This window comes from Nicotiana tabacum, chromosome 8 (assembly GCF_000715075.1).
Source record: "Nicotiana tabacum cultivar K326 chromosome 8, ASM71507v2, whole genome shotgun sequence".
NCBI lineage: Eukaryota > Viridiplantae > Streptophyta > Magnoliopsida > Solanales > Solanaceae > Nicotiana > Nicotiana tabacum.
The window spans coordinates 186286161-186301891 of NC_134087.1; the positions used below are offsets into that span (position 1 = coordinate 186286161).

Below are 15731 nucleotides of genomic sequence, written 5' to 3' on the forward strand. Positions count from 1 at the left end.
CGGTAGAATCGTACCCGGCCACGTGAAGCTCGGTAATCCCAACTGATCAGTGGTTACACAATATGTGTCATACCCGGCCGTCTATAATGCGGCTCGGTAATGAAAGTAAATACATACATATACTAAATCATAAATTATATAGGTGCAATGCGAAACCAACCTTAAAAGACGTATTCTAAGAAGAGTCGAAGTGGCCTATCATCATTATTCCCCGACTATCATGGTTGTGGCTAAAAATATTTAATTTTCAACTACGAGCCAACAAGTACTAAGAACATGAGAGTTGTGTATTATGAGTACCTTTGAAGTAAATGTTACTTATTCATGATTTATATGAACGTCGAAAGGAGAACGAGTAAAAAGGCTCTAGTTCTTTTTAAGCAAGGAACAAGGAAATCCGAGAATTCATAAATATCCTCTAGAGTAAGCAATCTATGAGAAAAGATCAGGTCTAAGCATCTTTATAAGTTGAAGGTGAAATAACTTGAATCCGACAAGACAATTCGATAAACGTTTATTCGAATTCTAGTCATGCCGAAAAGTATAGCGAAAGCCCTACATACCTTGTCGATGGAGTTATATACTGTTTCCAAGACCTCAAAAGCCTTAGGAATGATTTCCTACATAATACAAACCATTCAAAATCAAATTCAAGCTCATAGCTTAAATAATTCTTCATTTAGACATTTACGCGAACAACTTGTGGCCATGAATTTGTAGACTCTTTTGTAGATTAATTTTCCCCCGACACACCACCAAATATTACTTTACTATATCTCCTCATTGACATGATTCCATACATGTCTTCACATATCCAAACAACACAATAAATCCATATAGAACAGCCCCAACAAAACAGTAGTAAGTAGTACATTCCAAGTATGGACATTTTAATAAGTAGTTCTTAGATGGGGAAAGTTTTATAATTTTATGAGCAAAAAGAAACATGTGGTTTACTAATTTATTAATCTGCACAAGTAAACAAACATAGTTAATGAACGTTTCATGTCTTCAAAGGATGAGTTGTAATAAGACTAATCCTATTATTGGGACTAGAAAACGGATAGATTCAGTTGATAATCTGACGCAGATTAGGTCCCATGTTGCAAGAAACTTTGTTCTTATGGTAGAAGTTTACAAAGATCAAAGAGGAAGTTAAATCATACCTTATGTGACCAGAATTACTCAAAATTCGAAATTACTTCAAGGCGGAGTCTTGCTTTGAAAAGTGAAACACCGAAGAATTCACGATTTCCGAAGCTACCATGGTGTTCTCCATCTTGAGGATGACTAAATTGTTGTTATGCTTGGCTAGATGGATGGGAGAAGTTTGAGAGGAAATCCCTAGGTTTTTTGTTCTGTTTTGGAGAGGATAAAATGCAGGGGTTCTGTTTTAGAAATTGACTTAAATAAAGAAATTTTGACTAAACCCGACTAGGCACAATGTTCCCGTAATAGTGTGCACCCCTGTACGAAAATGTTAATATCTATCTACTCCGAAGTCGTATTGACAAACGGTTTGTTGCGTTGGAAACTAGACTCATAGACCTTCGATTCGGTAGGTAGAACACACCATAACTCCCAGTATATTGAGAGAAAGGGTCATCAACATTTTATCCAAATTCTAGTAAAATTTAAACCCGTAACTTGCACGCGATCTTTGTCGAATTTTAATCACAACTCAAATGACTTCCAATCTTAACGTATAACTATCGCATCATTTAAATATCTCATAGAAATTATCTTTCTATTGAATTATCCCATTTACAACATAATAACGCCGAATACACAAGGTGTAACATTCTCCCCTCTTTAAGAACATTCGTCCTCGAATGTTAACGGTTAACCTAACTTCTGAATTTTTATTTTATTTTATTTTTAAAAAAATTTCACCAGAGTTTCCCCTATAAATATGAATATCCAAAACCTGTCATCAGCCCAAACATACATATCTAAGGCCACACAGGGCTACACATCATAATAATAACATCAACTTGGCCTCACCCGACCATTTACTTATACAATAATGATAATAAGAAGGTTAGCCATAACTTAATTACCTTAACTGTCACTGGTTGATATATGTGCAACACCTGCCATGTTTGTCTCAGGCATATCACCTGAAGACTCAAATAAATGAGGGTATCTGGACTTCATGTCCTCCTCGGCCTCCCATGTCATTTCCTCTACATTATTGCTCCTCCAAAGTACTTTTACTGAGGCTACCTCTTTAGTCCGTAGCTTACGGATTTGACGGTCAAGAATGGAAACAAGTATTTCTTCATATGACAAGTTCTCGGAAACTTCAATATCCTCGATAGGGCTGATGCAAGAAGGATCACCTAAGAATTTCCAAAGCATGGAAATGTGAAATACCGGATGGATTGCTTCTAATTCTGGTGGCAGGTCAAGTTTGTAGGCTACTCGCCCAATTCTCTGAACAATCTGATATGTCCCAACATATCTAGGGCTGAGTTTTCCTTTCTTACCAAATCTCATTACACCCTTCATAGGCGACACTTTCAAGAATACCCAGTCTCCCACAACAAATTCCAAGTCTCGACGTCGGTTATCTGAATATGATTTCTGTCGACTTTGAGCTGTACGCAACCTTTCCTGGATCAACTTTACCTTTTCTACAGCTTGCTGTACCAATTCAGGTCCTAGCAACTTTGTCTCGCCAACATCAAACCAGCCAATAGGAGATCTGTATTTCCTCCCATATAGTGCCTCATAAGGTGCCATCTGAATACCGGTATGATAACTGTTATTGTAGGCAAACTCAATAAGTGGTAAATGATCTTCCCAACTTCCCTTGAAGTCTAAGACACAAGCTCGCAAAATATCTTTGAGTGTCTGAATAGTGAGTTCGGCTTGTCCGTCGGTCTGCGGATGAAATGTTGTACTAAGGTTAACAAGAGTACCCAAACCTTCTTGAAAAGACCTCCAGAAATTAGCTGTAAATTGGGCACCTCTGTCAGATATAATAGAAAACGGAACTCCATGTAGCCAAACTATTTCCTTGATATACAGGCTCGCATAGTCTTCAGCTGAATAGGTGGTCCTAACTGGGAGAAAGTGAGCTGATTTTGTCAGCCTATCCACAATGACCCAAATAGAATTGAACTTACGGCGAGAATTGGGCAATCCTATAATGAAATCCATATTAATCGATTCCCATTTCCAAGCTGGAATCTCAATATTTTGAAGTAGCCCTCCAGGTTTCTGGTGTTCAGCTTTAACCTGCTGGCAGTTGGGACACTGAGCCACAAATGTGGCTATATCTTTCTTCATGCCGTTCCACCAGTATAGCTGACGAAGATCATGATACATTTTGGTTGAACCAGGATGAACTGAGTACCGAGACTTGTACATCTCTGTCATAATTTGCTTACGAAGCTCCCCAACATTAGGTACACACCATCGGCCTTTATATTTTAGAATTCCATCATCAGATTGCTCGAACAACTGCTTCTTCTAAAAAGGGATACTCTCTTTAATTTTGACTAACTCCGGATCCTCAAATTGACGCATTTCTACCTCAGCTACCAGTGATGACCCCGCAATATTTTGGACTACTACACCCTGGTCACCTGTATCATGTAGTCGTACACTCAGGTTAGCCAATTGATATATCTCTTTAGTCATTTCTAATTTCCCAGCTTCTACATGCTTCAAGTTGCCCATGGATTTGCGACTCAATGCATCAGCTACCACATTCGCTTTGCCCGGATGGTACAAAATATCCACATCATAGTCCTTCAGCAATTCAAGCCATCTTCTTTGTCTCAAGTTCAAGTCTTTCTGCTTAAATATATATTGTAAACTTTTGTGATCTGTATAGATATCCACATGAACACCATAAAGATAATGACGCCATATTTTCAAGGCAAATATAACGGCTGCTAACTCAATATCGTGAGTCGGATAATTGTATTCGTGCTTCCGCAACTGCCTCAAAGAATATGCAATAACTTTTCCATGCTGCATTAGAACACATCCCAATCCAACCCTGGATGCATCACAATATACCACATAACCTTCAGATCCTTCAGGAAGTGCTAGAACAGGTGTTGATGTTAAGCGTTTCTTCAACTCATGAAAGCTCCTTTCATATGCATCAGACCATTGGAACTTAACGGCTTTGTGTGTCAATTTTGTCATGGGAGCAGCAATAGAAGAGAATTTCTCAACAAATCTCCGTTAATAACCAGCTAAGCCCAAGAAACTACGAACTTCCGTAGGAGTTGTAGGTCTAGGCCAGTTTTGTACTGCTTCAGTTTTCTGACCATCTACCTTAATACCTTCATCGGAAACGATATGCCCAAGGAAAGCCACTGAATTTAACCAAAATTCACATTTGGAGAATTTAGCATATAATTTCTGATTTTTCAAAGTCTGCAACACCACACGCAAATGATCCTCATGTTCTGCTTCTGATCGAGAATATACTAGAATATCATCAATGAAAACAATTACAAATATATCTAGAAATGGCTTGAAAACCCGATTCATTAAATCCATAAAAGCTGTTGGCGCATTAGTAAGACCGAAAGACATCACAAGAAATTCATAATGGCCATATCTAGTCCGGAAAGCCGTTTTCAGAATATGCAATTAGTGATAGCCGGATCGAAGGTCAATCTTTGAGAAATATTTGGCACCTTGCAACTGATCAAACAAATCATCAATTCTGGGTAAAGGGTACTTGTTCTTGATAGTCACTTTGTTGAGCTGGCGATAGTCAATACACATTCTTAACGAACCATCCTTCTTACGAACAAACAACACTGGTGCACCCCAGGGAGATGTGCTAGGCCTGATAAAGCCCTTATTCAAAAGATCCTTCAACTAGGCTTTCAATTCTTTTAACTCAGCAGGAACCATTCTGTATAGAGGAATAGATATTGGTTGAGTATCTGGAAGCATATCAATAGCAAAGTCGATTTCTCTTTCTGGAGGAAGACCAGGAAGTTCATCAGGAAATACATCAGGAAATTCATTCACGACGGGAACCGATTGAAGAGTTGGAGATTTCACCTCCATATCATGCACTCGTAACAAATGATAGATGTACCCTTTCAAAATCATCCTTCGAGCTTTAAGGTAAGAAATAAACTTTCTCTTAGGCGCTGCAGCATCACCTTTCCATTCAATAATAGGCTCACTTGGAAAATTAAAACGAACAATCTTTGTCTAGCAATCTACATTGGCATAACAAGAAGCCAACCAATCCATACCCATAATGATATCAAAATCAACCATTTCTAGCTCATGCAAATCAGCTAACGTATGGCGGTCATGAATCTTCACGTCACAACTTCGATATACCCGTCTAACTACAACAGACTCACCCATTGGCGTAGATACCTCAAAGGACTTTTGCAACAATTCAGGCTCTCTATCCCATTTACTAGCAACGAAGGGGGAGATATACGACAATGTAGAACCAGGATCTATCAAGGCATACATATCGATAGAAAAGACGGATAGTATACCTGTAACCACGTCCGGAGATGACTCTAAATCCTGACGACTCGATAAAGCATATATGTGATTCTGCTGACCTCCTGAACCAGAAGCTCCAAATCTTCCCCTACCCCTGCCAGCTGATGTCTGCATACTCTGTCTAGGAGGACGTACCGAAGAAGAAGAAGCCCCTTGCAGATGCCGTCGGCTGAGCCATACCCCCTCCACCTGTCATCGGACAATGTCTCATAATATGACCTGGTTGTCCACATGTATAACATGCATCAGAACCCTGGCGACATGGTCCAAAATGATTTCGGCCACATCGATCACATCTAGGAAACTGAGGCCTCATCTGACTGAACTCGCCTCTAAACTGTGGACCTGGGGTCCGTGAACTCTGACCTGGACCAGAATAAGTGGTCCGATCCTGGCGCTGTCCCTGAAACTGTGGCGGTGCACTGGCTGCCGGATAAGACTGCCGCTGGGGAAACTGTGGCCTAAATCCACCTCGAAACTCCCCTATGTTACTTGCGAACCGCGCCCTCTTCTGTTACCCTCTATCATGCTCTCGATTGGCTCGTTGTTGCCTCTTGCGATCCTCTAGACCCTGTGCATATGCTTGAATACGGGAAATATCCATTCCTTGGTTTAGAGAAGCTGTAGTGCACTCATTTATCAAGTGTGCCCCCTAACAAACTGGTATACCCGATCACTCATATCAGCAACAATCGTAGGAGCATACCTAGCCAAAGAGTTGAACTGCATGCTATATTCCCAAACGCTCATATTACCCTGTTCTAAGTGTAAGAACCTATCTCGTCGGGCTCTTCGAAGCTCGATTGGCAAATATTGCTGTAAAAATGCCTCAGAGAACTCCTTCCATGTCACTAGTAGCACATTAGGCCCCCGAGTCTGCTTCCAAGTCTCATACCATGTCACAGCAACATCACGTAGTCTATAAGAAGTAAACTCCACTGACTCAACATCCGTGGCATGTATAATTTGTAAGGTCCGTTGCATAAGATCCAGAAAATCCTGTGGGTCAGCATTAGGATCAACCCCTGTAAATACTGGAGGATCCAAGTTGATAAAGTCCCGAACTCTCGCACTCACGGACCTATCAACAATATCGAGGGTCTGGTGTTGGGCCTGGGAGGCCACTATTTGAGTCCGCAATTGTACAGCACTCTGCATGTCTAGGTCCTGATCAGGAACAACTGGGAGAGGGACTAGAGGTATGTTAGCTCCTTTACGCCCTTCCGGGGGTGGTGGGGGTACTGCCCCGGAAGCCTGAGAATCAGCCTCATTCTGTGGCTCATGTTGATCTACATTAGCAGGTGGCACCTGACTTGTGCCCTCTCCCGCCTCCTCGTCCAACCTCTGAATAAATTTCATAGCCATTTGTCGTCTCCTAGTGTTAGGCATCACTGAGAAGGTAAACAAAAAAGAGAATTAGGAATGAACACTTATGATTAGGCTCTATTGCACGATCTAGATCAAAAAGAAAGTAATAATCCTAAATTCCCAATAGCCTCATGTTTATAAGTGTGGTGCACAACACACCATAAACAAGACTCTACTAGACACGGCTTGTAGACTCCCTAGGACTGACCTTCTCTGATACCAAGTTTGTCACACCCCAACCTTGGGAGGTGTGGCTGGCACCCGATGCCCGAAGGCCCGAGCGAACCAACCATGAGATATGATCTGAAATATAATAACCTGCAGGCAGAAGAGCCCAACACGACATATATATATATATATATAAACTAGGCCAACAAGGCTGTAACAACAGTATAACAGCTATCCAGAAGGCCGATATGGCGATACGAAAAATATATATATACAATGACCGCTAGTCTGCAAGCCTTTAAGAGTGTAAGATAATCTCAACAGGGCGGGACAAAGCCCCTGACATGCCCAAAACCACACATATACATCTGTAATAGTACCTATGGACTCAAAGTCAGCAACTCCGAAGAAGTGGAGTGCGAAACCCAACGCTGATCCTGGGGTTCCTACTGAGGAGGCACGCCACTCTGTCTATTCGAACCTGTGGGCATGAACACAGCGCATAAAAATGCGTCAGTACGAAATATGTACTGAATATGTAGGGCGACAAGTGTAACATGAAAAATGTAATTAACAAGAGAAGAGACATAGAGATAATTTAAATTCTGAAACTAGCCTCGGTAGGAAACTAAAATTCAACATGGATATAAATGTATGCTCGTGACACCGTCGTTCACTATCGCTACTTATAATATATCACATTATATAATAATAAATCCCTCTGTGGGGCTATAATATCCATAACATACCCGGCCATAATAAAGGCTCGGTAGAATCGTACCCGGCCACGTGAAGCTCGGTAATCCCAACTGATCAGTGGTTACACAATATGTATCATACCCGGCCGTCTATAATGCGGCTCGGTAATGAAAGTAAATACATACATATACTAAATCATAAATTATATAGGTGCAATGCGAAACCAACCTTAAAAGACGTATTCTAAGAAGAGTCGAAGTGGCCTATCATCATTATTCCCCGACTATCATGGTTGTGGCTAAAACTATTTAATTTTCAACTACGAGCCAACAAGTACTAAGAACATGAGAGTTGTGTATTATGAGTACCTTTGAAGTAAATGTTACTTATTCATGATTTATATGAACGTCGAAAGGAGAACGAGTAAAAAGGCTCTAGTTCTTTTTAAGCAAGGAACAAGGAAATCCGAGAATTCATAAATATCCTCTAGAGTAAGCAATCTATGAGAAAAGATCAGGTCTAAGCATCTTTATAAGTTGAAGGTGAAATAACTCGAATCCGACGAGACAATTCGATAAACGTTTATTCGAATTCTAGTCATGCCGAAAAGTATAGCGAAAGCCCTACATACCTTGTCGATGGAGTTATATACTGTTTCCAAGACCTCAAAAGCCTTAGGAATGATTTCCTACATAATACAAACCATTCAAAATCAAATTCAAGCTCATAGCTTAAATAATTCTTCGTTTAGACATTTACGCGAACAACTTGTGGCCATGAATTTGTAGACTCTTTTGTAGATTAATTTTCCCCCAACACACCACCAAATATTACTTTACTATATCTCCTCATTGACATGATTCCATACATGTCTTCACATATCCAAACAACACAATAAATCCATATAGAACAGCCCCACCAAAACAGTAGTAAGTAGTACATTCCAAGTATGAACATTTTAATAAGTAGTTCTTAGATGGGGAAAGTTTTATAATTTTATGAGCAAAAGGAAACATGTGGTTTACTAATTTATTAATCTGCACAAGTAAACAAACATAGTTAATGAACGTTTCATGTCTTCAAAGGATGAGTTGTAATAAGACTAATCCTATTATTGGGACTAGAAAACAGATAGATTCAGTTGATAATCTGACGCAGATTAGGTCCCATGTTGCAAGAAACTTTGTTCTTATGGTAGAAGTTTACAAAGATCAAAGAGGAAGTTAAATCATAACTTATGTGACTAGAATTACTCAAAATTCGAAATTACTTCAAGGCGGAGTCTTGCTATGAAAAGTGAAACACCGAAGAATTCACGATTTCCGAAGCTACCATGGTGTTCTCCATCTTGAGGATGACTAAATTGTTGTTATGCTTGGCTAGATGGATGGGAGAAATTTGAGAGGAAATCCCTAGGTTTTTTGTTCTGTTTTGGAGAGGATAAAACGCAGGGGTTCTGTTTTAGAAATTGACTTAAATAAAGAAATTTTGACTAAACCCGACTAGGCATACTGTTCCCGTAACAGTGTGCACCCCTGTACGAAAATGTTAATATCTCTCTACTCCGAAGTCGTATTAATGAACGGTTTGTTGCGTTGGAAACTAGACTCATAGACCTTCGATTCGGTAGGTATAACACACCATAACTCCCAGTATATTGAGAGAAAAGGTCATCAACAGTTTATCCAAATTCCAGTGAAATTTAAACCCGTAACTTGCGCGCGATCTTTGTCGAATTTTTAATCACAACTCAAATGACTTCCAATCTTAACGTATAACTATCGCATCATTTAAATATCTCATAGAAGTTATCTTCCTATCGAATTATCCCATTTACAGCATAATAACGCCGAATACACAAGGTGTAACAAAAAAGAAGTGATAGAAGTAAGAAGTATGTTATGGTCACAATCAATGCCATGGTTGCCCTAGAAAAAAAAGACATTTTTTGACATATCACTTAGCCAATCTGGGCCTTTAGGAATATGACATCTTAGGCTTAATGAAGTGGGCTCATCACTTTAGCCCAATTAAATAGGCTAGCCCAATGGATTAAGACTTATTTATTTAATGAGAAATTTTCACAAACCACTATTGTTTAGTGGTTATTAGCTAGCTATAGTTATCATTTACTAAATTACTTCTTATACCTATATTTTCAGTTATTATAGAGTGTATTCGATGTATTTAAGCTAATATATTCATGAATACAGTAGAAAAACTCAGCGTGAAATAGGAGAGTCCAGCTAAGCAACGATTGTATTCGACTGTATTCGCGAGCTGTATTCGTGAATACAGTAACGTAAACTGTGTAAAAAATGGTCTTTTCAGCTGTTTAAAGATGGTAAGTGAATCAATTAACGCGATAGACTCCTAATATAACTCAACTAACTCAATTATAACACGCAGAATCTGTATTTTCCGTTATAGAAAAGATTTCCCAGAAGAAAACTAACACAATACAGAGCAATCTTTAGAGTTCCAATCCCTCCTTTTTTTTGCTATCGTTCGTGGAAGTTCTGTTGGTTCGTGATGATTTCTTTTTAGAACAGTTAGTAAACATATAATTTAGTAAACTGCAGAATACATACTGCATTTATATTTTGAATAAATATGAATACACACAGGTGCAGTTATATTTGAATACATAATTACAATCTACTGAATACGTATGAATACAAAATAAATTACACATACAATACAATCTGAATATATTTGAATACATATGAATACAAAATGCACTACACATAGTACAATCTGAATATATTTGAATACATGTGAATACAAAATGCAGAGCACATACAATACAATCTCTTGTATATAGTGGAATATATATGAATATATACTGCAGATATATCTGAATACATATATATAATATGCTGAATACATATGAATACAAACTGTAGAATATAATTCATATTTTTTAAGTCTGGTCAAAATGAAAAGGAAACAGAGACTTTGCTGGAGAACTATCAGTGAATCTTGTTGATTCAAGGAAACTCTCTTATATAATCTATGGTATGAATTTGTTCATCTATCATCGGTGGTAAGGAAACTCTCTTATACATATCTCTCTCAATTTTGAAACTTGAGAGAGAGAATGAAGATGAATCAGTTGATAATGGTGGTTGTATTTGTGGGGAAGATACTGGGTTGAGAAAGAGATAGTGGAGAGAGAACGTGGGTTTAACAAAATTGTATACAATACTGGTATTATTGGGAGAGAGAGAATAGAAGGTACGAGAGAGAAAAATATTTCACAGCGTATTTAATAGCTTAACAGTAGGAAGTGACCATAAATACATAATTTGCTATAAAACCTAAAAGGTAGATATAAAAATAATTTTATAACAAGGTATTTATTTATAATAAATAAGGTGTAAAAATTTGCTATAAGAGGTAAAAATTCATATATTTATTTTCACCTAACAGGTGGTATAACTACAGGGTTGGGAAGGCTTCTAGTGAATAATCAAAATACTAATATTTGAGAATTGAGATACATATTTCTTGCGATAATACGGTTTATACAAAAGATACGATTTTTATTTCTTCAAAATACTTGTGGATATTCAAATTCGCAAATCTTTCACAACCTTGACATTTTCAGGCAATTTCTATGCATCTTTATTATTTTGTTCAAAGATGAAATTGATAATGATTTATTCTACTTTAAAATTAAGCAAATTGAAATTTCTGATAAGAATGTTAATAAAGCGTATATTGAAAATTTAAAAGGTATTAATTAGTCAAAAATGAATGGACCTCCTCCATTCGAAAACAAGATGAAGATTTTTGGCTAAAATTTGATTCAAGTTTTGAAGGTTTGTTAGGAAATTTAAAATTTTTGGAAATATAAAAGTTGTTTTCAAATTTCCAAAAATCTTGAAATAAAATCCAAAATTTTTAAAAAGCGAGCAATTTATCAAACAGAGAAAAACAATTCACCTTTTTTTTTTTCAATACAAGGTCTGTTGGAGATCTTGTAACAATATTATGTCAATAAATTATATGTTCTAGCAGGGTTTTTTTTTTTTATTTGCACCTGTTTGCAACTAATTTTTAACATATGAAAAATAAACTGCAATCACAAAATAAGAGAAAAATATTTTTACTAATTAATTGTGAGTACAATTCTGTTTAATTTCTCCCTTGATTCTTCTCTCCTGATTATCTCCGTGATTCGAGGGCTGAAACAATATGTTTCTCGAACGTAGGATGATACGGACCTCTCTGGATTATTTGATCTCCATGAAAGTCGATCATTGTATGGATATTCTTCTTGAAGTATTTGATTATGAAGAAAAGCATCTATTGATCACGACATTATTTTATGCCTTGATCCCTTTGTGAATATCCCGAGAACTTATGGGATTTTTGAGACCCTTCTTCAAGGGAATATGTATCCCTTTATATAGGTGTGAGTTAGGGTTTAGGGTAGAGTAACTTCCAAGAACCCTATTAAACTCCTAGGTTTTCAAAAGTCCCGTAGTATTTTTAATTTAGGATTTGGCTTGATCTCTTAAAATTTCGATGTCTACAGCACCGCGTAGTGCCCCATTCGGGGGGAAGCGCTCCCTACCAGGGATTTTTTCGCAAGGGTTAAAAATTCAGAAAGTGCTCTCTTTTTCTTTCTTGTTTTCTCTTTCAAAATATTGTTTGGTTATACCCTAGAATGATTTTTTGGAATTTTTACTCATAAAACCTTAATTTTAAAAAAATAATTAAAAACATGTCCAAAAAAATAAATTAAAGATACGTCCAAACACTACTTCTGTTAGGATCGAAAATCCGGGTAGTGCGGAATTTAGCCAAACAACGTTATAATGACAATAACAAAAACAATACAAGTTAAAAATAACGGTAATTAAATCACATAAAGAAGGTACAAATTTAACGTGGTTCGGTCAAGGAGACCTACGCCCACAAGCGGAGAGAAGCAATTTCACTATATCAACAAGAGTACAAAATTAGGGTAAATACTCTAATTAGTCCCAAATAACTCCGAGAGAATAACCTCACAAGATCACTCCAAAGAAAAGGTTCACACAAGTGTTTCCCAATACTCAACTCTCTTACAAAATACTCTTAATAAATAAAGGAGGAGAAAGAAAGACAAGAGCGAAAGCTCTTGAATTTGGTGTGTCTTCAACTGTGGAGAAACTCCTCTATTTATAGGTAAGAAAGCCTTGAGCTCAAAGAATGCTACAGTAGCATTTTAATCTTCCACCACACAATGACAAAACTTGGTCCCCAAGTTGAATTTGCGAGCAAGTGAATTTGGCATGTGCCAATATCTATCACATGGTGGACCCCTCAAGAAGCCAAAAGGTTAGTCATATTACAAATCTCCACCTTGGCCTAATTTTGGCTGATATCGTACATTTGCTCCACATTCTCCGTAAAAGCCCCAATGGGCGAAATCATTCTTCATAAATACCAATCAAGTTCAAGCAAAGCTTGAACTTGGACGCTGGAAGAGGTTTTGTGAACATGTCAATAGGATTGTCTCTAGTGTTGATCTTCTGAACAGATACTTTTCCATCAGCAATGGTTTTCCAGATAAAATGGTACTTGATATCAGTATGCTTCGTCCTCTCATGATACATTTTGTCTTTAGTTAAGTGAATGGCACTTTGACTATCACAAAAAATGATAATACCACCTTGGTATAAACTAAGTTCAGCAAATAGACCCTTCAATTATAAGGCTTCTTTGATAACCTTGGTCACTTCCATATATTCTGCTTCGATAGTAGATAAAGCTACTACATGTTGTAATGTAGCTTTCCAACTAATAGCGCAACCACCAATGCAAAATACGTACCCTGTTAGTGATCTTATTTTGTCAAGATCACCTACATAATCCAAGTCTACAAAACCAACCAATGTGTTGGAGTACCTAGCAAGTATCTGATAATCCATTTTACAGCCTGCCAATGTGCTTTACCAGGGCAAGCCATATATCGGCTCACCATACTAACTGCATGCGAAATATCTGGGCGTGTGCACATCATTGCATACATAATACTACCGACTGCACTGGAATAAGGTACATGTGCCATATACCTCTCTTCTTCTTCTTCTGACTGTGGTGACTGAGCAGCTGATTACTTAAAATGAGCAGCAAGAGGGGTACTTACTGGTTTAGCATCTTTCATGCCAAACCTTTCCAAGAGCTTCTCTAAGTACTTCTTCTGGGTCAGGAATAGCCTGTTGGCTCCTCGATCTCTTTTGATCTCCATGCCTAGGATTTTCTTAGCTTCTCCCAAATCTTTCATCTCAATTTCACTTTTCAACTGACTTTTCAAATTTTGAATTCCTGTCAAATCCTTAGTAACAATGAGCATGTTATCAACATATAATAATAGGTATACAAATGAACCATCATTTAACTTCTGGAAGTAAACACAACTATTATACATGCTCCTCAAATAACCATGACCCAACATAAAGGAATCAAACCTTTGTACCATTCTCTTGGAGACTGTTTTAATCCGTACAATATTTTCTTCAACAAGCAAACGTGATCTTTTTTTTCCTTCAATTTCAAATCCTTCGGGTTGATGCATGTATATTTGTTCCTCAAGTTCGCCATATAAGAAAGTTGTCTTAACATCAAGCTATTCGAATTCCAAATCATACATGGTAATCAAGGCAAGCAAGACACAAATAGAGCTATGTTTAACAACATGTGAAAAAATATCATTAAAATCAACTCCTTGTACCTGACTATAACCCTTTGCAACTAATCGTGCCTTATACCTCGCATCTTCAACCCCTGGAATGCCTTTCTTTTTCTTGAAGATCCATTTGCAACCAACAATTGTCTTTCCTGATGGCGGCTTCACAAGAGACCAAGTACCATTTTTATGGAAAGACTCAATTTCTTCATTCATTGCAATTACCTACTTGGCTAAATTAGCACTAGAAACCGCTTCTAAATATTTCAATGGTTCTCCAATTTCTTCAGTTTCCTGTGCAACTGAAAAAGAAAATGAAACATAATCTCCTAACCTTAATGGTTGTTTACTTTCTCTTCTTAGTCTATGTTTGGCTATAGAATACTCCTCTTCTTCGGGTTCAACTTCAAGAGTCTCAACTTCAGGAATTTCAGCTTTTGGCTCAACTTTAGGAGTTTCAACTGTATTGTGCTCTAAAGTTGATAAGCTTGGCTCAGAAGGAATGCCAATCTCAACCTCCACCTACTTCTGTGTACTCTTCCTTTTATCTGTATTACAAGAACTAGAAGACTCCTTTCTTGAATGTAACATAGAGGATTCATCAATGATTACATCTCTGCTGATTATAAATTTTGGTGCCACGGGATCAGGATACCATAGTCAGAATCTGAATTATCTGATGTTGAAACTGCAGTAACACCTATAATAGTAGATCCCAATAGATATACAATGTACCAGATTTGCGTACTTCCACGATCACAAGAGCACCATGAGAAACTTTCAGAACTCCACCTTCACTTGTGTACGCGCACCCAAAACAACTTGTCACGACCCAATCCCCGAACCCGGTCGTGATGGCGCCTCTCGTGAAGACAAGGCCAGCCAGACCAAAACGGAACACCTCTTTTAAACAGTTAATCATCATAAACAGTAATAACATATAATATAATACTCATAAATTGCGGAATTTAACGATAACAACCGCAAGAACCATCCCGACACAGCCCAAACTGGGGGTGTCACAAGTCATGAGCTACTACATAATCTGCTATAGGTCTACAAAGTACGGAATCCGATACAACAGTCTGAAGAAAACATAAATGATAGAGGATAAGAGAGACAAGGGACTGCAGACATCAACAGCTACCTCGTAACTCCAAATCACTGCCTAGCCTAGACGGAATCAGCGCTCAGGTGCGGACTCTGCTATGCCTGAATCTGCACATACTGTGCAGGGAGTAATGTGAGTACTCCGACTCAGTGATTAATAATTATAAATAATGGTTGAAAGTATGAAAACACATAA

The 15731-nt window shown here is 37.8% G+C and overlaps 1 protein-coding gene across 1 annotated transcript; it reads right to left on the reverse strand.

Moving 5' to 3' along the window:
• Positions 1-2061: 2061 nt before the first annotated feature.
• LOC142163446 (uncharacterized) lies at positions 2062-3687 on the reverse strand. The gene is made up of 4 exons (XM_075220731.1): positions 3492-3687; positions 2945-3428; positions 2533-2707; positions 2062-2445 (listed from the first exon to the last, which is right to left on the reverse strand). The coding sequence occupies exons 1-4, from the start codon at positions 3685-3687 to the stop codon at positions 2062-2064; spliced, it is 1239 nt and encodes a 412-aa protein (XP_075076832.1).
• Positions 3688-15731: the final 12044 nt, after the last annotated feature.

What these genes read in the sequence shown, in the direction of transcription:
- LOC142163446 (XM_075220731.1), bottom strand. Translation starts at nt 3,687, where the DNA reads ATGGGCAACTTGAAGCATGTAGAAGCTGGGAAATTAGAAATGACTAAA. An exon ending in TTTACAGCTAATTTCTGGAG is followed by an intron (nt 2,708 to 2,944) that starts GTCTTTTCAAGA and finishes GAGGAAATACAG; the next exon opens with ATCTCCTATTGGCTGGTTTG. An exon ending in AATTTGTTGTGGGAGACTGG is followed by an intron (nt 2,446 to 2,532) that starts GTATTCTTGAAA and finishes GGGACATATCAG; the next exon opens with ATTGTTCAGAGAATTGGGCG.